The sequence below is a fragment of the Hyaena hyaena genome, unplaced genomic scaffold, assembly GCF_003009895.1.
Source record: "Hyaena hyaena isolate Hyena2069 unplaced genomic scaffold, ASM300989v1 scaffold_33, whole genome shotgun sequence".
Taxonomy (NCBI): Eukaryota; Metazoa; Chordata; class Mammalia; order Carnivora; family Hyaenidae; genus Hyaena; species Hyaena hyaena.
The window spans coordinates 2,953,207-2,976,082 of record NW_024080666.1 but is presented as its reverse complement, the minus strand read 5'-3'; the positions used below and the strand labels follow the sequence as shown (position 1 = coordinate 2,976,082).

Here is a 22,876-nt window from a genome sequence, read left to right as displayed (position 1 = left end):
GTTTAAATCGTTGTTTTTTTCCCACTGCAGCCCAAACATACTTAAGAACAGCAATCATTTGGAAGTGGGTCATCATTTGCATTAAAATCTTATTTACATGGCATTTATATTTAAAAGTGTGATCAAATATAGTTTACAGATCAGGTATCTCATGAATAAAACTAACGAGATTTGAAATCAGAGTAAATTCTAGCTTAAGTTCAAGACAGGTGGTCTCAACGGAGAATTCCTGTCGGGCAGTGGTTAAGGCCTCTGATTGCTACTTTTCATCAGAAGAATCTACACACACACAAAATTCTGCATAAAATTCCAGAGGGTTCTCTAGATTAAAAATCTCCAGCTGTGAGCAAAAGGTCGTTTCAGTTAATACACACACACACACACACACACATACACAAACACAGTGTGTTTCAATTCCCCGTGCCCAAACCAGCAGCCCATCCTTAGCCAGGGTTATGCTGGGAATTTTATCCTTAGCCCCAGACTCCCTGCAAGGCAGCACAATCTCACCACAGATTATGAAAGTCAAGCTGTTGTAGTTTATCTATGGCTTTCACCTTCCAGATACATAGGCTCTATTATTAGATGTGGGCTTCCAGTAGCATCTATCTAGCTTGTGGCTGTCCATTTTCTGGTCACCATACTTCACAGTGGCTCAGGGATGTTGTCCAGCTTTCCTGCACAAAGTCACAAGCAAGAGTCTGGCTCCAAGACCACTTTTGAACAGCTTCTGAAGTCCTCTCCATCTGTCCACATTCACTGCACCCTTGAATGTTGCTGTAGACGGTATTTTGTCCATGCTCTTATCACACATCATTCAGAAGCACCTTCTTCTTCCTCTGCGATCATCTTTCCTAAATTACTTTCAAAACTTTTTCAGCAATCTTATTACTGCATAGCATTAAGGTAGGTGCGGAGGCAGCCAACAAAACTATTGAAGACATAACACAGAAGCGGTGGCCAATCCCTATCTAGAACTCCATTTATTCCATAACCAATCATAAGGTCGTGTAGCTTGCCCTGGAGCACAGAAACACCGTACTCGTGTGCAGCTTCCTAAAGGCAGGTGTAGTCTGCTGTTTCTTACCACTGACCTTGTTACCCATATGTCTGATTCAATGCCCTTGCCTTCTAGTGACGTGGTTGATTTTGAAAATGTGGACTTCCTATGTGCAAACCAACATGGTTTTTTTTGTTTTTGTTTTTGTTTTTTACACAAAATAACCATCAGTGAAGCCAATTCTACAAATGTTTCCTTACCTATTTATCACAGAAGAGAACAGCTTTCATGTATGCCTTTGGCTTTCTCTTTGGGATTCCTACACTGGCGAACTTTTAATTTTCAGGTTGGGCTCACCTTTCTCTTTTGATGAAAAGGAGTCTGTTAAAAAGGAAGCTGGACAACTGCATGGTACAAATATGTTCCTGAGTAGCAAATGAACACGGTCTTCAAATGAACATAGACCAGGTCCTTAAAATGACAGCACTGGAATACATCAGTTTCACAGAAAAAGGCCTGCTTCCCGAACTAAGGGGCTTTCAATCTATTTTGAAGCAAGGGAGGGAAAAGGATTTGGCAAACGGTGATAAAGCCCAAACATACAGCAAGCTTCTCCCCTGCTCTTCAGCCCTTTGATGAGCATGGGCAATTATGGACACGAGGGCTCCTGTGAAAATCTCCCAGCGTGGACAACCAGTGTCGCTAACAGGCTAATGAGCCAGGAATGTTCCCAGGGTGAGGGGACAATGGAAAACCATCTCTTCTTGCCATCTGTCTAGTGCAGTGATGTAGTTAATGCTGGAAGATTCCCTTCACATGGTTTATAGAGTTCCAGGGAGTGGCAGCTGAAGTAGGATTTAAGTGGGTTTCTACCAATACAAAATTGTTGATGAAACCGAGTTAGTTCCTAGGCTGTTTAACACCAACCAGGGTAGTCTGTACTTCAGTTTTTGAGGTCCCTTTTGTTGCATCCTAAAGCGTGTCTGTTTTAAATGATTTGAAGAAAGCAGTCTGCTAACCAGAGTGTTGATTCATCCTAGGAGCTGAGCTCTTGTAAGGCACAAAGGAATTGGCTGATCTAAAAAGTTTTTGGCGTTTTCAATTATTTAGCGACAATGTAACTAAAATTATGAGTAAACTGTGTCTTAAGATTTTTCAATGGAATCTTTTTTAAAAGGTTTTGTTTTGTTTTTTGTTTTTTTTGCTAGGAGTACATTTTGAGAGTAAACATGAATTTCACCTTGTAGTCTGTTTTTGTTTGCAGCACAGTTGATGAGTACTGGAGATCATGAGTTGGGCACAAGCAGGCTGAAACTAAAATGCGTAACTTACCTGCACTGTGGGGTATGTGTTACGTGTGTGCTGTGGGCTGTGATATTAAGTGGTGTGTATCTGCCTGCCAGGGGAGGAGAATAAACTTTTTATATAGCACAAAACTTAAAGACAAAGACGAGCTCTTAGCATCACACTGCCATTATGTGAAACACACACAATTTTTTTTTGTTTCCATATAATTTGGGGTGTGGACAGCAAATATAATCCCCTCTAAGAAAGATCAGTTTAAGATAAAATCAATTAAGACAATTAAGAATTAGTCCCATAATAACATGGTAAACAACTCAAATGGCTTTTTTTCTTTAATGCTAGGAAAAATGTTCACCTTTCAATGGTGAAAGTACTGTTAACACAGGTAGAGAGCAAACAAGGTAAAAAGTGAGAGCACATACAGACACACACAAATATATATAAAAATTGACCAGAAATCACAGGACATTTAAGCAATGTTTTCTTAAGTAGAACTATTTTTTTTTGTACTTTAAATAGACTAAAATATTTGGTGTGGGCGGAGGGAAGGAAATCAGTATTTCACAATTTTAACTTGAAAACCAGCTGCAATAAAGCCTCAGCTCATCTTGTTTAAAAAAGAAAAAATGGAACCACGTCGTACTTTTGACAACCATAGGATTAAAGCTTACAAAGAACACACCTACCATCTACGTCACAGTGCACAGAGGGCGCAGGCTCTGAGGACGACCACGGGGAAACGACGACAGACTCTGCATCCCTCATATACTGCATTACAAAATTAATGCTGTATTAGAAAAGTCTCACCTCCCGGGCTTGGCATTCTAGCTGGTAAGCACCTGAGGGGTAGGGGGCTATCACAACTGAGGGCGCCGCTCAGTCTGGATCCGGACACCCACTTTCTTCCCCTGCCATTGGCCGAGGCATTTAGTAATCTCAGTATGACAGTCACTGAGAATAAACACTACATTCTAACTTCTTGAGCAGGGCAGTCTGGGGAATGTAGCAGAGGTCAGAGCATCAAAAGCCGTGTCTTCCCTCAAGCGAGAAGACATCCACACCACCACTCAGTTTTCTCTTACTGTGAAAAGTGTAAATTTCAGATTAGCATTAACCCCACAAGACATGATTTGTACTTCCATATACACACAGGCTCTGAAGAACTTAGCGATCTACTTGCCTCTTCTGTTTCACTAACCCCCCGGTTACCTTCCCTGGGTTACTAAGCGTTAGTCTCACCACCACCACGGTGGTGCCATTTGCTGTTGTTATGAATCTCACATTCCATCCACAGCAGTGACTAGAGGACACAAATCCAAGTATCGGAAATGTGGACAAGTCCCGCCGCAGCTGAACTTAACTATTACAAGGTTTCAGGGAGGGAGGGTTAGCGGTAAGAACGCCTAGGGGGACCGTTCCTCCTACTGCGCCCAGGACTCTCCCAGGTTTGGAACTGAGAGTCCTGCACACAGAGAACACCTCAGTCCCAAGTGTCCCAGGGTCATCGGTCACCCTGAGGATTCCACTCACTCTTCCCTTAGTATCACTAGATAAAAGCTAAGAATTTTCAAGATCATAAAGCTACCTGTGAGGGCATCCACTAGAAAAAACCCTTGAGGCCACTGCCAATGGCGGGCTCCCAGGAAGTCCACGGACTCTTTCTTTAATGGTGTCAATTACAAGAATAGTTGGTGGTACCTAAGCAAATTAGTGATCAATGTATAAAAGTTTCATTCATTCTTGAAACCAGTTTTCAGACAAATCCTCTAAAGCTTCTTCTGGTTTTGTCCAGTTATATAGTATTTCACCGACTCGTTCTGAGATTTTCAGGGCTAAATGAATAATTCAGTTTTATATGTCTTTTCATTTTCTTTTTTTAGGTGAAAACATTCTTTGCCAACTATTTCCCACATTCTTGCTTCATATATTGAAAAGAAGGCTGCCAACGGGAGATATTCCCCTCAGATGACGAAGGCCCGGAATTGTTAACTTTTCACAGCGTTCTGCCAGAAGGTCTGGCCTTGGGAAGTGATGGCAAAGAGTGTTCTCAGATAGGAACATTTTTATTTTGCCTACGACGCTGTGATCTAGGTCAACAACTGCACAGCTGCTTTCGGCATCGTCTCTAGTTTTTCTTGTTTTGCCCTCTTGCGTAAAAATGGTTAGTGTCGTAGCTTCACTATCACTAATAAAAAGATGCAAATATTTATGTCTTAAAGGTCAGGGTCAGAAAAGCAAAAATGAAGCCTGAGGTAAAGTTGGTCTAAAAAGTGACCAATTTGGGTTCTGCGTCTTGCCTAGAAACAGGATTTTTAAAATTAAATCCATGTAGATTACCTACTTGCTACATGTGATGACTTCCCCCAATTTAAATTAATCTGTGTATGGTAGTTACATAAACCGACAAATGACTACATTCTTAAAGCAGGTACATACATTCACCAGAAGAGCACCCTATTCTCACCAATGTATTTTTTTGTTTGAACAATCCAAGAACATGAAAAACGAAACGGACGTATTTCTTAAGGGACTTACTAAAAAAAAAATGAAAATGAAAACCTCTTTGGAAGAGACTTTTAGTAAGACTTCTATCCCTACAGACAGATGCTGAGAATCAACTTTCTGCTACGGCATTATAAAGGGTAGAACTTAATATAGAACCAGAAATATGGCAAGTTATCTAGTGACTAACAGTGTAAAATAGCCAAAAGCTTTAAAGCCACGGAGAGAGAGAGGAGTGTGAAGTGTGAAAAGCAAAATATATAATGAAGTATTTTTAGAGTTCTAAGACTTCACTTTTGTCCTTGTATCAGTATATTATGGAGTTCATGGTTCAATAAATAATCATCTTTAATTAGAAAGAGGAAATAAATCCTTAGTTCCTCAATGAAAATTCTGAAGAAACAAAGAGCTTTCATGTTTTTGAAGGGTAGGAGAACATCATTTTGTAGGAATTTTTCTGGAGAAAAATCCTCAGGTCCTTTGTGTGGTGTTGACAACCCCTCTCACTCCCATCAACAACAGCGTTATTCTCCCAAGGGCCCTTCCACCTCCACCAGTGCTTGAAATGTGGGGTCGATCACAGACCTCATGGCAGCAAATCAATGGACACTGAAGTTAACTTAGGCTAACATACTCTGGTCAGAGGTCTGTGGATCAGAGATGACCCAAAGAACTTTGGAAAATCCGTTTCTGTTGAGCACAGCTAAAAAAGTCAGGTCTGAACCACCTTCGGGCTGCCCTTAACCACAGGAGAACTTCACTTGGTAGTGCTACCTCCCAGGTATCTTCAGCAGCTTGGCAATCTTAAGCCAAGAGGAAAATAGTGAATGGCAATCTAACATTAAAAAAACAAAACAAAACAAAAACCCTACTAGTACCTTTCAGAGACCACTGGACGTATAATAATTTAATGAATGGGTGTCTATCGTAGTTTTATTTGATGTTAATGAATTCCAGTTATGATTCTTAATTATCAAGATACCTAAAAATGGCATACTAACTGAACTGCCAAATCAGGACTCTGGCAGAATAAATAAATTACTCTGAAGGTCTGAAAGGAAAAATGTCTGCAAGCAAATTAAGGAACTCTCAGTGAGCTCTGAGATTTAAACAACAGAATTATTCAGGGATGTTAAAATGTAAGCAGATAAATGACCCCTTCTGTTAAGGTTTTCTTAGGAGTGTGTATGCATATGTAAATCCATATACACACATAATAGAATTTGTTTCCTGCTAAAAAGATTTAAGGCAGTTATGTTATGTATAAAGTTACCTATAATATCCAAGATAAAATCATTCCTATTCACGAAATTACATGAACATATTAGACAAGTTCTTACCATAAAGACTTATCACGAGGCCGTCTAAATCTAGGATAGCTGACATTTCCTGGTTGAGGCTCTGAACACAGGAATTCCACTCTAAGAGATGATTTGTCCCTCAATCTCCACATATAAAAGGTAGTCTGAACAGATAAAATATTCATGAAAGCCTGAAAGGGTATAAAAGGAGCTCAATAGTAGGATTCTGACCACTGTCATCATTACTCTTGATCGTACTAACAACCCAACACGCTCCAAGGTGGAAATGGGCTGGTGTTACAGGAAAATCATTGGCTGCGACTGCTGGAAAAGTTCCAAATCCCAAACATAATTTAAAACAGAATCTGTAATTCATGCTATTTACTAGTCACAAAGATATTTAACTGGAAAGAATTTCTCAGCCATCTGTAAGATTTAAGTGACTGACCAACTGGAATAGCATCAACCTCCATGGTGAAGAAATTAGGACCCTGGCTATGAAAAGCACCATCGTTTTTGGTCTTTAGTAAAGGTCAATGATGTCTGCAGATAAAACATGGTTGGCAAGAGGGCAACCAGCAAGATCACAGGGATATGTCCCATCATAAGAAAGGGGGGAAGAATACAATTCAGTTGATGAATTATTAAGAATTTAGCAAAGTGAAGCTCATGAAGGAAAGAAACTGGGCATAATTTGTCAAGTCTGAACATTGGTGAGCTGGATCAGAGTAAAAGATCACATGTTGCTTATGTCCACAGACTACCTAGTTATCTAGAGAGACAGGGAAGATGGTGTGGAAGGGGGCAGTCTGTGAAATTACCATGTGCAGCCATTTAAAGCAAGAGGACATAAAGACAAGTTTTAAGCAAAGTGAACATTCTCTTGTGTTACTTTATAACTCACCATCAACCAGACCAGGGAGAGTGCTGATTATTGAATAAATGTTCAAAAGCATTTTGCAGGGCGGGGGGGACAGAAAGATCTTAAAGGTTTATTTGGACAGCTTTTGGAAGAGGTAGAGAAACCAACTGGGTATATATAATCCTTTCCTTGATTTCAATTAGCAAGAGACCAGACTGTTCTTCACCTTCAGTGTCTTAGTCTTGATTGAAACCGACCTAAAAGGCACAAATAAACTGAAATTAAAGTAATTTTAACCAAGAAGAAAATCTGACACATTTAAAGGCAGAAGAATCAAGCAAAATTGCATATGGTTTAAAGTTAAAAAACAAACCAAACTAGATATTAAACAATTTGCAATTATATACCTGGAATACAGAATTAAGGATACAGAATACAAGTATTTCGCTTTTGACAAACGTTAGGCAGATTTCCTTCTGGCAAAGAGGCAGGTCCTGAGAGAAGAAGTAACCCTACAGCTTGAGGGCCAGGACTAAATCCCAGTCATCTTTTCTTTACTGAGCACCTACCACTGGATGAAGAGCAGACATCCACAAATGTTTACGGAATGAATGGATGGCATTCTGTATAATTAGTATAACTGGCATTAGCTCAAACCGAATGAGGAAGGTTCCCTGAAGTAGGAGAAAAGAACACAAACAGGGTTGTTCCAAAAAGTGGGCCGAGGTCCAGTCATGTGTCCTAATCCTACACAGTGCTTACACAGACTTTTGAAACTTTTTATTTTTAAGCAGTAAAACTCTTTTTTAAAAAGAAATCTATAATAGAACTCCATTACAGGACAAAAATGAAGCTGCCACTGGTTAGACCAAAGTCAGTGGGAATGTCACCGGCCTCTGATGCCCCACGACGTCCCTCTATAGACCCCTACGTGCAAACAACCATTCATCTTAGAAATGTGACAGAAAATATGTTCATTCAGTTCTCATGTGAAACAGAGAAAATTACCAGTGCCATGGAAGGGGAATTCTAAATAATGTTGCTAACTTAAATAAAGACAACAATCAACAGAGAGGAGAACTTATCACTCAGAAGAATGAAAACAATCCCAGTAAAGGGGGTGGGGAGGGAAAACAACAAAAACTAGGCCACAGCAGACAAAACAGAATGTAAACACAGCATCTCCTTAAAAAGCACGTAAAATCATCGAACAGCAACAGAGTCGACTGCTCGACAGGTGCAAGCTTCCAGTACTACAGGTGTTTCCGAAGAGCTGAGTCTCAGTTTAATGTCGCACAGAAGAACCCCAACACCGTCGCAGAGATGCAATCACTGCTGAGACGATACACTTGGCACTGCTTCACGGGACACAGCAGCGCAAGAGGAGCTGATTGCCAGGACTGCCTACCACTTTCAAGGTTGTTCTCTGTCCCTGCAACCGTTCCCCAACATCACCACAGGTTCTCAAGTAAGCTCAAGTACCCCGTGTCCTGGGTTATTTCCAGACGGCCCGACAGTGGTCATACCTGAACACATGAAGCCATCTGTCACAAAATAAGGCCACCCTCAACTATTACAAATTATAGACCCCTTCTGATCCTCCAGTTCCGATCTGTGTAGAGATTTCTATGTAAGCATTCATACTTAACAATGAGTTTCCCTTGAAATGAGACTTCACATTTGATGCCGTTCTCTTTGCCAGGAACGCCCATCTCCCTGGCTTCCCCCACCGTCTGCTCCCTTCCCGCATCACATGTCAGCTCAAGCGTCACCTCCTTGGAGAAGTCTTCCCTGCCATGCTCTACCACAGTACCCTGTTTATCTCCTTCATAGACAAATAAGCTGAGCAAGGGCCACGGTAACTGGAGTCTCAGCCAAGGCAGGGACCAGATCTGTCTTGTTCACCTTTACCCAAGGCAAAGAAAGTTCCTGGAGTACGTAACAGGTGAACAGCTACGTATTTGTTGAAAGAATAAAAAACTCACCATACCAAGTTTACATGAGCACATACGTGTACAGACAAATACAGGAAAATGGGGAACATCTAATAGAAAACAAACAACCAAACACTGACAGTACTGAAAATGATACCTGTAGAGACAGCTAAATACGGTTTCAAAGAACAAGTACCAAAGATGTCTTATATCTTCAAAAATATGAAAATTTACTAGTAGGGGGTCAGGAGTGGCTGTTTCCCATTTCTAAAGAGATGCAAGCGAGAACTGTTAAAACTGCAGACTTAACGTTAGACACAAGGATTCTCTTCCACTGAGCAGGCCACCAGCAGAGCTCCCAGGATCTGTCAGAGCATAAAGGTCATTGGTTCTAATAGTCAATCACATATTCAGGATCAGTTAAGAACACCTCTGCTGTAGATAATTAAAAGCTAAAAAAACTTGCTAGTAAACTGCTTCTCCCTCAATTTTTAAAATTCTGAATTCATAATTAGGTAAAATAACATACACTTTATAAATTTAATACAACATACTTTAAAAACAGATGGCCCTTATCTGCTGATCGTACCTCAGCATCACTTTTGTGGGTATCGCGCCGAAGCAACTGCATTTACAAAAAGGTCTATTTCCTAATACAATCTGGTAACTAAGTCAGCGAAACCCAAAGAGCACTAGGTCTGCTACTGAAATATTTTAAGAGAGTCTTTAAAAAAGAGTGTTTATATCTAGAGATTGGCTTTAAGAAAAAGGATAAATATACTGAAATCACTGTAGCACATCCCTGAAAATAAGTATACTGCCATTTGTGTTTTTATGAGGTGCAAGGGTAAATCACCCGACTGCTTGGTCACGCAAGTCAATTACTGCCCGCTGAAATCTGTAAGACAGAGGGACTGACTCTGTGTGAGCTCATGCTGTGCCCCAGAACTAACTGGCACCGGCAGCATCAGTGCCACCATTACTAGTGACAGGTGTCAGGCCACACAGTTTTGGTATCAGGGCAAAAGCGGGGATGGAGAAGAGGGCTGAAAAGATTTTCTGCAAAGTTTCCTTATGGTGAGAGTTAGCAGTAAATAACACAAAAGGACGGACTGTTTAAGACCCACTGAACACATTAAGGTCAAGGATTTCAAAAGTTAATCCACTTTTCTTCCCCCAAGAGTTTATTTTTTTGGTAAAAGGCAGAAAAATTAGTTTTTCTACAAGGGAAATCTGCTTCTAAAGGATAATTTGAAAATCTTGATATATATTATATATTAAAAAAGACACACAAAAATAACGGAGAAGTGGGAATAACAGAATAGGTACTGTGACTTTATAAAGGCTTGCCTAAATCAAGAAGCAGCACACACACACCTAATTTCTGCAAACTAAAAATGGATATAAACAGCACAATACTGTGATACTGGACCATGATGCATCACCTGTACACGTAACTACTACTGTTATTCATAAACCTTTGGGACACTCAGTTTTAGGCCCAACAAGACATCAGTCAAGTCTTTAAAGTCTTCTCTTTCTCCTTTATGGGAGGGTACTTCTAGACACTAATCTTCCCATCTAATATTCGAATATAGGAAACCGATTCCACAAGGTGCTTTACTTGACGAGGCCTCAAGTGCTGTTTTCTCTCTGGAATTTTTGGACAGTAAACAGTCCGCAGGGACCACACACAAATACTATGACAGAAGAGTTGTTACATGGAGTCTTTTGATGGCGCTTGCTTGGTGCCGAAGCTTTAGGACATGCTCGAACAACGCACTGAAGGGGATCCCATCTGAGTCAACACTTTGTCCAACCACTGCAGAGGCCCATTCAGATGGAGTTCGATCCAGCAAGGAGTGCTTGTTACCGTCTGCCTTCTAGTTAAAAGAATACAAGAAAATCATTATGAAATTAAGAGAACATGGCTGTGTTTAGCTACATGCATTCAGAATTCAGACAAACTAAAAGGCTGTATATACTAAGACCTACATTCTTTTGCACCAGCATTCAGTCTGGATAGTGATTACTTTGAAAATGATTTTATCTTCAAAGTCTAACAAAATACTTCTAATGACTTTTTTTGTTTTGCTTTTAAAGACATGAACAAAAACATTCTTTTCTCTTCAGATTAAAATTAGGAGGGTGACCTCACTATTCACCATCCAAAATGAGACATGTTTAAGAGTAAATGAGGGGGGTTTGGGTAGCTCAGTTGGTTGAGCATCCAACTTCTGCTTAGGTCATGATCTCACAATGGGTTCGAGCCCCGGGCTCTGCGCAGGCCCCTCAGAGCCTGGAACCTGCTTCAGATTCTATTTCCCTCTCTCTCTGCCCTTCCCCTGCTATTTCTCTCTCTCTCTCTCTCAAATAAATAAACAAACATTTAAAATAAAAAACAGTGAATGTAGTCACTAGTAATAATCACACCGGGATAAGAGACTTCAACCAGAACTGCCCCAAGCAAACCAGAATATAGTTACCTTACTTACTACTCAGCTATAGAACAGAGAATACTCAATGGATTGGAACATGGTTCAAATTTCACGTGTACCACAACAAAACAGAACTCTGATCTAAGCTTATCAGTGAATGTTAAGAGTTGGGGTTCAGCTTTTCCCTGGCAAAGTCAGAGGACATCCTTGTTAGAAACACCATGGAGGCTTTTGAATAAGAAACACCTTTAGTACTTGGACGTAATGGGAAACTCTGGGAATTACACATTGTTCAATGACATCCTGTCACTTGCACATACTGACTTTAGTTCTTATTTATTATATACAGTAAGTTGGTGAGTCTGCTTGCTTCTTCAGCATGACAGCCCTTCAGACACGAGAAAAGGCCATTATTAACTCTTCATCTCCAAGCGACACACGCTTGATAGAATTTACAACTATATTTCAAAGGATGTGGTTTTCTACAGCAGATGGTGTCAGTGCCCCACTAGAAGCTTTGGATTTTTCAGTGTTCTCTAGCCAACTTCCAACCGCACGTATCGGAATTTCTGTTCCTGAGAACCTCTCTGCTCCTGCCACATGTGTATCAGACCACAAATGCTAGGAAACAGCAGCCTTACCCAATGACAAGGGATTGGCATTTCAATGTCCAGTTTCCTTTCCTTCTGGGTGAGATAATTCTGTATGTTCATTACTATTTCCCAAGTTCTCCTGGGGGAATATGCTTGAATGACCCGCCCAATAGAGTAGATGGCTTAAGAATGGTATTGGCTACCTTCTCTCCCCTACCTCACTTCCCTGTTTCCTCCTTCCTTACCAGTGTTTCCTCCATTTCCTGAACAAACTCCTTGCATTTGAATCCTTGTCTCAGGGTCTGAGACATATACTAAGACATGCTGATATGGGATCATTCCTAAAACATGACATGTGGAACATAATACAACAGTATCAAATCTGATCTATACAGACTCACTGTCTGACTTTGACACAGTTACTACATTTTGGTTCATGCAGCCTAAAAACGGACCAACACATATCACAAAATTCACTCACTTTATCCATAAAGCAAAGGCAAGACTGACCCTTCTTTATCTTCCCTTCTATTCTTTCTGTTGTTCTCTATATAAAGTTTCTCCTGCCTTCTACCTCTCTCTCAGATCAGGCATCCTGCAGGATTTTGCCAAGATCTCTCTTAATTTTGATTCTGTCATTTGCTGACTTCTGGGTATTTTCTGTTTGTTTTCAATCAGATCATTTGTTACTAGATTAGTTTAAACTTAGGGAATAATTCTTAATCTGGGTCGCTGAATGGGGGAACAAGTAGGTTTAAGAAGGTTGTCACTATACTTATTTGGGCACAGGAATGTACCTGAGAACTTATTTATCCCATTCACTCACTTCAGTACCAGTCCACTCTACTCTGACATATTTCTCAAATACAAATTCTTTGCACATCTGTATTTCCTGTTCACTACATTTCTTGATTATTTTTTTTTAATGCTGGCAAATATGCTGGTGTTTAAAAAACTGAAAGATAGTTTTAGAAATCTAAACATTAGATCTACCTCCTCAGCTCCAGCGTCATTAAGGATAAAAGATTCCTGGTAACTACCAACAGTCCACAGATATATGAGTATCTGACATTATTGTTAAAGGAAATGCTAAAGGAAACTACTGTATTATCCAAAGTAGATATATCTGACTCTCTACCCATAAAAACATATTATGTGTTACTGCTTCTCATAATTACAGATTTTAAATTCTCTCTGGGTTGATGAACAGCAGAGTCTGCCACGCACAAAGGGCAGTACCTCCCTGCACCAATTAAAGCTGTTGTTAGCAGGAGCCCCACAGACATACATGGACTTTTCCCTGAGCTCTGCAGTTCACATTTAATCCAGCCAAATTTCTGCTACCATGTTCTGTAACAGCCTAATCTTTTGAAGAAAACAGATGTATGACCTGAAAGCCTGATATCAGATAGTAACCATTTGAATTTAATTTTTAATATCAACTCGGGCTGATTAAAGTCCAAGGCAAAAAGGAACTCAGCATCCTTTAAAGGCATCATATCTCAAAAGGGAAATGATTAAAACAAAAGAGAAAAGAAAAATACACAAAATTAAGTATTCTACTAAAAGAACTTGGGCAAAATAATGACAAGTCTTCTTTCTAGGATATAAACATTTAACACAATATATATTTTTATAAAAGCATTCAATTAGCAGACTTCAAGTCTCATGATCTCAAGAGGCACACACCTCCCAAAATTTGTTCAAGATAATCAGGTGCAAATGAAATGAAATACATTTTGAAGAAGGGTCCGAACTACTGGGCAGAACAAGAACCCTAGTACTACACTATATGAGTATCTTCATATGCAGGTGCTCAGACAGTGAGCAGTATGAATGGGAGAAAGGCTAAGTATTTTACTTAAAATTCTAGCCTTAAAATATGCCAAGGGAAGTCTTCATTTTCACTGATGTGGAATCCAACCCACGGTTTAATTTGGTAATAACTTAATCTATCTTATCCCCTGATGACAAATTAGCTTCCGTAAAACTCAATTATGGAATTGTTACTAGTACCCTTGGAGAGGGTGCTAAGAGTCAAGGAAGGCTTTCATCAAGTCTTGTCTCCACCACTTACAATGCATCCATGGGAAAATGATCAAATCTCTTCTAAGCCTGTTTCCAAATAAGTATTCATTTGAACCATTTTTTGCAATCTTATATATATTAAAAAAAAGATGACAGAAATTCTTAGCCATGCTGAAATGAATGAGGTACTGCATGTAAAACATAGCACAAGACCATGGGGGAAGGGAAAAGAAGAAAAAATATATATATAATATACAATATAATTATGGAGAGGGAGCCAAACCATAAGAGACTTTTAAATACAGAGAACAAACTGAGGGTGGAAAAAAGAGTGGCGTGGGGGGTGGGGATGGGGAGGGATATACCCCCATCTATTATGGAATAAAGTTCCACCTCTTAACCTTATATTCAACTGGTCAACTTATCTGTCCAGCCTTCTTCTTCTTTACTTTCTATGCTCCAGTGACACTGAACTGCATTCTGTCACCAGGATCATTGTGTCCCAACCCTTCAACACCTAACTGAACTCCTGTGCATCTTTCAGAAGCAGACTATGGGCCAACTCCACCAGAAGAAGACTTCCTGGAGCCTCAGTGAAAGCGCCTCTGCTTCCATGAACTGACATGAGCCTTCAAATATACCCTTTTGGTGGTATTTAACACCTTGCATTACGCTACAGTGCACGTCTGCACAGGTTCTAATTCTGTCTTCTGTAATGTCAGCACAGGAATTTGCAGTAGTTTTGAATGTAGTGACCTCCAACCCCCTTTTGTTATTTTGCATATGCTCTGCTGAGTCCATAACCTTAAGGAAGATAGATACAAGTGAACTCCAGAAGATACAAAGGATGGGGGAAAATAGAATTATACATTGTGGAAATTCAAGAACTGAATGTGTATTCCATACCGGTATTCGGCTCCCCACCCTTTCACAAAACTCATTCTTATGGTGCACATTCTAGTTAGTTGATACACGGCTTCAAAACCCTGATTAACAGACTGAGCCAGAAGAGCAGCAAATTCCTGGTTGTTGAAGATCTTCAGGTTACAACCTAGGATTGAAAAAAAAAAAAGTGTGAAAAGAATATCATGATCAAGAAGATAATTTTAAAGGGGCTACATATCTTAAAATGCAAGGACGCCAATCATCTCCTGATTCCTAAAATTAACAGCAACTAGAGAAACTCAGCAAGCTGACACAACAGGTTTGTTGCCGCAGGCAGATGTTATCTGTACCTGGTGGGATTTTACACACTGTTGCCGGGTGCCAGCCGTATCTCTGATTGCAGTTGGGGCTCTGCACGAAGATTGCACTGTCACTTAGGCACTCTGCAAAAACTTCTCCGCCTATGTAATACAAGCGGACTCCTCTTCCTGAAACAAAATACATATGGGATGAGTTTTATAATGTCTCCTGTTTCAGCATGACTTTGGGGGAGTCTTCTTGGAGGAGTATTAAAATGACAGAGGTACTGTGATAATCTTTTCCACAGCAATGCTTTTCTGAGGTCTAAGGTCGAAACGTACCACTCTATATTTTTCCAAGTATTTTTTAAAAATGATTTTATTGATTTGAAACAATACATGCTTGTCAAAGTATGAAAACTATGTACAAAGGTACATGTATAGTAAAATAAAAAATTTCATACAAATTTTATATTATTTTAAAATAAGTATAATAAATGGAGTTCAGTTTAAATGAATTAACTGTTTGGATAAATATGCCTTCGTTATAATAGACAGTATTTCCTTAAAGATCCCACTAATGTCAAGAAAAAAAGTGAATAAAATCCTCAAGAAGTTAGAGTCATTTACCCTTTTTAAAATTATGTATTAAGGTGACCACCAAATCCCTAGGCAGATAACCAGAAATAGGGGAGAAAAAATTATGCTGGAAGATTTTAATATACTTCTTCAGAAGCTGACAAGTACACACAAAACATCAGAGATATTAGGATTTAAAAAACCAACTATGAAAGGCAGAGATCTCAGAGAGCACCGAAGACTCTCACTGCTGGTGTGTAGACATTTTTTCTATTATTCAAACACGAATCTAGGTGCTGCAGTTAAGGGATTTTTCAGATGTAATTAAGGTCTCAAATCCACTGACCTCAAGAAAGGGAGAGTCTCTTTTGGCGGGCGTGACTTAATCAGATGATAGCCATTAAAAAAGACTAGGCTGTCCCTGGCAAACGTGATTCAACGTGTGAGCGAGCAGGTTCAACAGCAGAGATTCTCGGCTGCTGACCATGAAGATGGAGGGTCCATGTGGCAAGGAATGCAGGTGGCCTCCACTTGCTGAGACCAACCTCGAGCTGCCAGTCTGTGGGAAATGAGGACCTCAGTGCTACAACTTCAAGGAAGTGAACCCTGTCACAATCCTGTGAGCTCAGCAGAGGCCCCCAAGCTCCAGAGGAGGGCACAACAAAGTCAATGGCACAATTTCCTCTTGTGAGATGGAGACGCCTAACCCATGCCTGGACTCCTGACCTGCAGACACTGTGAGATCATAAATCCGTGTTGTTTCAGGCTGGAAGGTGTGTGGTAACAGGTTACACAGCAAATGAAAACTAATGAAACATTTAATACATAAACACAGAACCTGATGTCCTGCTCTGTGACCACAGAATATCTGTAACACAACCAAACATATACTTGACCATGAGGAAAAGATTAAGTCCAAAAAGCAGAGATTTTCCAAGCTATAGTCTCTCATCAAAACCACCCAATAAGTTAGAAATTGAAAGTAAAAAGAAGATCCAATAATTTCAGCAATCTAAAATTAGGTAGAGAAGGAAACATGGTAGAGGAAACCTGTTAAATTTTTGTGTAGAACCCCAGTTAAAACCAGAATTATTTTAGTTAAGGTAGGGTGGGTATTCGGAAGCCTTCCTTACCCACCAGACACCTAAGATTATACAAAATTTATACATCAAGCAAGATTTGAGAAATTCCACACAAAGCAATGTTAACAGATCCCTTCAGCTACAGCACGTCTGCAGAATGATATTCGTTCTTCAGTGACCAGCATTCTTTCTCACAAGAGGTGATGGTTAATTCATTAGAAACAGAAGCAAACTATTGTTAAAAGAGGTTACTTTATGGAAATGAGAACTGTGTTCAGGTATATTAGTCAAACTTTTTCTACCTCACTGCCAAAAAAACTACCGGAGACTCAGTTGTTTATGTGAATTGCATCCACAGAAATTTAGCACATTATATATTAAAACTGCAACTCAAAAAAAACCTATTAATTTGCTCAAAGCTCTAATAAATCTATTACATACTGACATAAGTAACATGTTTATGAAAAATAACTACTTCCCTCCGTCTCTCCCCCCCCGCCCCAAATCAGTAAGAATAGCAATGTTTTACATTTTTGTAAAACTCTCTAATGTCTGGCTTAAGAGAGTTGGATTCTCATCAGATTCTACATGTAATCTCTTGCAAAATCATATGCCTTGTTGCTTCTGGTATATTTCACTGTACATTCATGAGTGAATGAGAGTGAAAAAAAAAAAGGCAAACAGCATCTCGGTACCATTATGAAAAGAGTTTGACCTCACAAACTTTCTGAAAGGGTGTCTGGGACTACCTAATTTTGAAATCCTCTGAATTATTTTTTGAACTATGTACTAAATAGTAGTTCTTGTTCAAAATATCTTGCTTCAGGGGGTCCTGGATGGCTTAGTTGGTTAGTGTCTGACTTCAGCCAGGTCATGATCCTGCAGTTCACAGGTTCGAGCCCCGCGTCGGGATCTGTGCTGACAGCTCAGAGCCTGGAGTCTGCTTTGGTTTCTGTGTCTCCCTCTCTCCCTACCTCTCCGTCCTCCCACTCGCACTCTCTCAAAAATAAGCATTAAAAAAATTTTTATAATAAAATGATCTTGCTTCAGATTAATGGTGAGCAGATTCAATTATTTAATATATTATTCCCCGAAGAGGGAAATACTAGGAGACATCCACAAACTGAAAAAGTCACGGTTTGTTAAAATGATAATTCTGAAATCGGAACATGACAATTTTCTGACTGGTGGGAGGTGCAGCAAAGTAATTTTAACACATATTTATTGAAGGACGTCCTGGAATCAAGAGTGCCCAGTAAAGAGGAGCCAAAGGTAAGAGTTTGCAGATCTATGAGAGAAGCGAATCTATGAAAGCAGCAAAGCTGTGCACTCAAACTGACAAGAGACAAGGCAGGCGTTTCTGCACACGACCTTTAGATGTGGTAAACCGCGTGATGCTCACATTATGAGTATACGGCATTGGTTCTTCACGCAAGGTAAAAACACATACCTATATGTCTTCTTGTCATTTCTACGGTGGCATTTCGGTTGACGTTGGAGAGCAACCCTAGGCAGAACCTCTCTGAATTTGATGGATCTGTGAAACCGTCTACAGTGAGTGAGGGCTGTGATGCATGGAAGGTCTCTCCAACCCTCTGGTTTAATTCATAATATGCTATTGAACACCAAAATGCAGGCTCTGAGTAAGTAACTGGCTGCAAATCTGGGGAAAAAAACCAAACCCATAAAAGCAAGAAATGTTGTGTGAACAGTTCAAGCCAAGAAAAGACTGAATATCATCAGATATCTGCACATGCTCGATGGCAGCCTACATGGGCTGCAGCTCGGGAAGCAGACTTAACGTCTACACCACAGACTCCAGTCTCCATTAGATCATACCAGACTTTCAATTTTTCAAATTTCCCCCATCTCATGAGGTCATCTAATCTTTAAACATCTTTTTTAGACTTTCTGGTGGGTCATGTTCTACCAGTAGTTTTATCCTAGTTCCTGTTCAAATGTAAAAACCATCACGGGTAAAGTGAATCAACTTACATAATAAAACTAATTTTTGGTAGGATAAAGTGGAATAAAGCTGGAGCAAGGACTGAGTCAAAAGCCACAAGAAGAAAAATTCTATCATAATCACAGAATACAAAATACGACATATTTTTGACATTGTCTATTTTAACATGAGATTCTCGGTGAGTTACCCTAGTTACAAAAATAGAAAACCCACGCATATACAAGAAACAGAAAGTAATAAAACACAAAAAGCATGTAAGTAGAAACAGAATATAGAATCAAAAGAATCTACATATTTCATGGGAAAACTAGGACCACATGAATTTAACTTCTATAATTTCGATTAAAAGACACAAGGAATATCATGAAAATTTTGTAGAATATATTCCTAGTGCAGAAGCTGAAGAGAAATTGGGAAATACTGAGGTAAAATGAAGGCCAAGAATAAACTGCACAATGTACACACACACACACACAATCTCCCATATCCCATGCACATTTGTGGGGTGTGTGTGTGTGTATGTGTACAGACAAATAAATAGATATACACCATTTATATTAGTAATTGCTATTACAAAATATCATAAAATAAACCCCATATAAATCTAGCCATAATGTCATAAAACTTTCCATAAAGAATATGATTTCCATGGATAGAAAGATGTATTCCGTTTCTATACTCAGTGTGACAGTAGGAAACAGTTTTAATAGTATTAAGGCAAATTATCATTTTTAAAAAGCATGAATTTGAACAATCATTTGATTATTCATTGATATCTGTTTCTCATGTATATGAAAAATAATGATCAGAGAAGACATTTAATTAGCAGATATAGTAGAAAATGGTGAGGGAGGAAGTATTTGCCACTTACCCAAACTATGATTAACAGGGGAAAGAGTAGTAGGAGATAGTTCTGCCGGAGATCCTGAAACAAAAGGATTCAATTTTATAACAGATATGCAAGTACTTCCAGAAGTCCTGGCCAAATAATTATAAAATTGATTATATCTGGTTGTAATTATCACAAATAATACAGATAATTTACATCCTAACAATTCAAAATATGCAATTGTTATATGTGTATTCGATTTTAGAGGCTTCAATATATAAAACATACAAGAGGATGAACAGTCATAGCTTCTAGCCACCCAGTTCACCTTCCCAAAGGCATTCAATGTTCCTAGTTCTTTGTGCACCTTTCCAGAAACAGTCTATGAACCGCACAAACAAATGTATACAGTTCTGTGCCCTTCCACCATGACTTTTATCTACAGATGGTAACAGTTCTGAACTTTGCTTTTATACTACTGTACTCTACCAAGGATGTTGATGTTTCCTTATTTATCACTCTCCCTTCCTCCTTCTTTCTCTCTCTCTCTAAATATATATAAGCTGCATAACCTTACGTTATGGTGTATTATGATCCTGTATTGATGGATACTCAAGACTATTTTCAATCTTTTGCTTTATGAACCAAGATTACAATGACTGACCTTGTACATTTTGCATACTTTCAATCATACCATTCTCTTAAAAGAGAAACCTCCAGGTCAAAGGTTATACATCCACAATTTTGCCAAAACTGTCATCTATATAGACTGTACCAGTTTACATTCCCAGTGGCAACACAGTGAGAGGATTCTTATGTGTTACGACTGACAGGTGAAAACAGGGTTTTAACTAGTTTAAAAAAATTTTTTTTCTTATGTTTATTTTTGAGAGAGAGACAGGGTGCGAGTAGGGGAGGGACAGAGAGAGAGAGAGAGAGAGAAAGAGAGAGAGAGAGAGAGAGAGAGAGAGAGAGAATCAGAAGCAGGCTCCAGGCTCTATGCGGGGCTTAAACTCATGCCGTGAAATCATGACCTGAACCAAAGTCAGGACACTTAACTGCCTGAGCCACCCAAGCACCCCTTAACAAGTATACTTCTAATTTGCATTTCTCTTATAAAGACATGGAACAGCTTTATTAAACTTTTTTACACTGTATTCCTTTCTGTGAACAGTCTATTCTTTTGCTCACGTTTCTACAGTGGTGCTGATCACTCTCGCTGATTTACAGAAGGCTCTTTATGTACTAGGGATATCAGTCCTTTTATGATGCAGGTTACAAATATTTGGTCATCTGTCTTACGACTCTTCATAATTTTGATTAAGCAGAATTTAAAAAAAAACTTTCATGTGTTTTAATTTATGAATCATTTTGGGGGGTGTCCCACTTTGATAAAACAGTTTTGAGAGTTGGATAGTCCTGACTTACTCTTAACCTTAAGGGAATACTTCTAGTATTTACCCATTACGCAGGGCGTTGACTTGGGGGTGAAAGATAAAATTCCTTATTTAGCATTTTGCATCAATAATCTCAAACAATACTGGTCTGCAGATTTACGTTCTAAGTGCAATGTTACACTGCCTCATGAAGACAATCTAGAAGCTTTGTGTCTTTTTTAAGCTCTGGAACAGTTTACATTTACATAGTGTTGTAATAAAGCATTTTTAGTAGTTTGATAGAATTCCTGTGTAAAACTATTTGTAGCTAACAATTTTCTAGGGTTTACCCTAAGACATTTCTCTTTTTCTTCTATGAAACTTCACTGTTAAGATAGCTCTATTTCTGTGAGTCAGTTTTGGTAAGTTATATTTTCTTAGCAATTATCCATTTCTTCCAGTTTTATGTAAACAGGTTAAACCTAATCAAGAAAATAAGGAGAGGGGGCACAACTACATAAAATACACAAACACAGAAGAAAAAAACAGTTATTCAGAGACTACTTCACTCAATTCCATGCAATTGCATTTGAGAGCACACTTGTTGTAACGTTGCTACATAATTACAATTACAGAATACGTTTTGTTTTCTGATCATCTTCTATACATGTTTTGGGAAAGTTATGTTGAAAAGCACGACCCACAGACCCCACACTTCAAATAACACAGCAACAGAGCAGATGCAGAATAAGAGAGGTCAGACCCCAGCCCTGCGCAGACCTCCCCTCCCCCACACCATTCTAACCTCGACAAAGTACCAGGCAGTACAGGTGAGACGGCAACCCCCACACAACAGAGGAGTCAAAAACTAGAAAACAGGTGATAATTAATTTTTTGAAGGCAGAGCAATCTTCCTGAAAAAAATCAAGTTCTTGAGTTCTTTTTTTGTACTTCGGTTTGAAAACTCTGTTGGCAAGTCACAACAGGTCCAACTAAGAAAGGTCAAAATATATTTAGAACAATGAACTAGAACTCACCATTTCCTGAAGCTGGTATAAAATAAACAAAGCTACCATGAGAAATGGAAGCAACTGCCCAATTATTCATATCTTTCAACTATAGATTCCTCTATTAAATACCTGTCTGTCACTTATAAAAAGTGAACAGATTTAGAAAGAATGGTTCATTATAATGACTCCTAAAATTTTAAAGAGTTAAAATAAGCTAACAATTTAGAAACTTTTTTAAAGAGGCATATTAACTGATAATTAACCAAATACTCATATATGCACACCGCAACAAGTCTGCGACTTCCAGTAATGAGAAGTAATGAGTATCTTCAGTGTTCAGACACTGGTTTCCAGATGCTGAAGCATCTAGAAGAATCCTTGTGTATCTCTGCATACAAGTTTGCCTATGGTTGCAGGATACCTTTTCCAATAAGGAAATTTTAGATCAAAAAGAATGTATATTACATTCTTATAAGTGTCAGAGTACCTCCCAAAATGACTGGTCCCACAACTTACAAGCTAGTGTATCTTCACACTGTGTCACCATCTTCTGACAGCTGCCTATTTTATAGGGTTAGAGAGGCTGCTCTATATTTTATTTTTTGTTATAAATGGCACATTTGTGTACTTCTGTCCATTTTTCTATTACCTACTATCTTTTACTTCTTGATTCGTAAGCAGTTTTAAATTTCAAAATCGGGCATTTGGGTGGCTCAGTTGGTTTAACCATCTGACTCTTGATTTTGGTTCAGATCATAATCTCACAGTTTGTGAGATCAAGCCCCACCACTGGGTTCTGCAGTGACAGCAAGGAGCCTGTTTGCAATTCTTTCTCCCCAGTCTCTACACCTCCCCCAGCCCCCGCAGGTGTGCTCTCTCTCTCTCAA

The 22,876-nt window shown here is 39.1% G+C and overlaps 1 protein-coding gene across 6 annotated transcripts in view; it reads right to left on the bottom strand.

Moving 5' to 3' along the window:
• Positions 1 to 2,624: 2,624 nt before the first annotated feature.
• Positions 2,625 to 22,876, bottom strand: part of SMAD2 (SMAD family member 2) — an 85,143-nt gene continuing 64,891 nt past the window's right edge. For 5 of the 6 annotated variants that reach the window (XM_039228816.1, XM_039228814.1, XM_039228817.1 and 2 more), the window contains 5 exons: positions 19,646 to 19,699; positions 18,259 to 18,471; positions 15,199 to 15,336; positions 14,870 to 15,014; positions 2,625 to 10,787 (listed from right to left, as the gene is read on the bottom strand). In XM_039228816.1, the coding sequence (XP_039084747.1) occupies positions 10,664 to 10,787; positions 14,870 to 15,014; positions 15,199 to 15,336; positions 18,259 to 18,471; positions 19,646 to 19,699 (674 nt within the window). In that variant the 3' untranslated portion in view covers positions 2,625 to 10,663. The remainder of the gene's footprint in view (positions 10,788 to 14,869; positions 15,015 to 15,198; positions 15,337 to 18,258; positions 18,472 to 19,645; positions 19,700 to 22,876) is intronic. The other variant, XM_039228818.1, reaches the window with a different exon arrangement.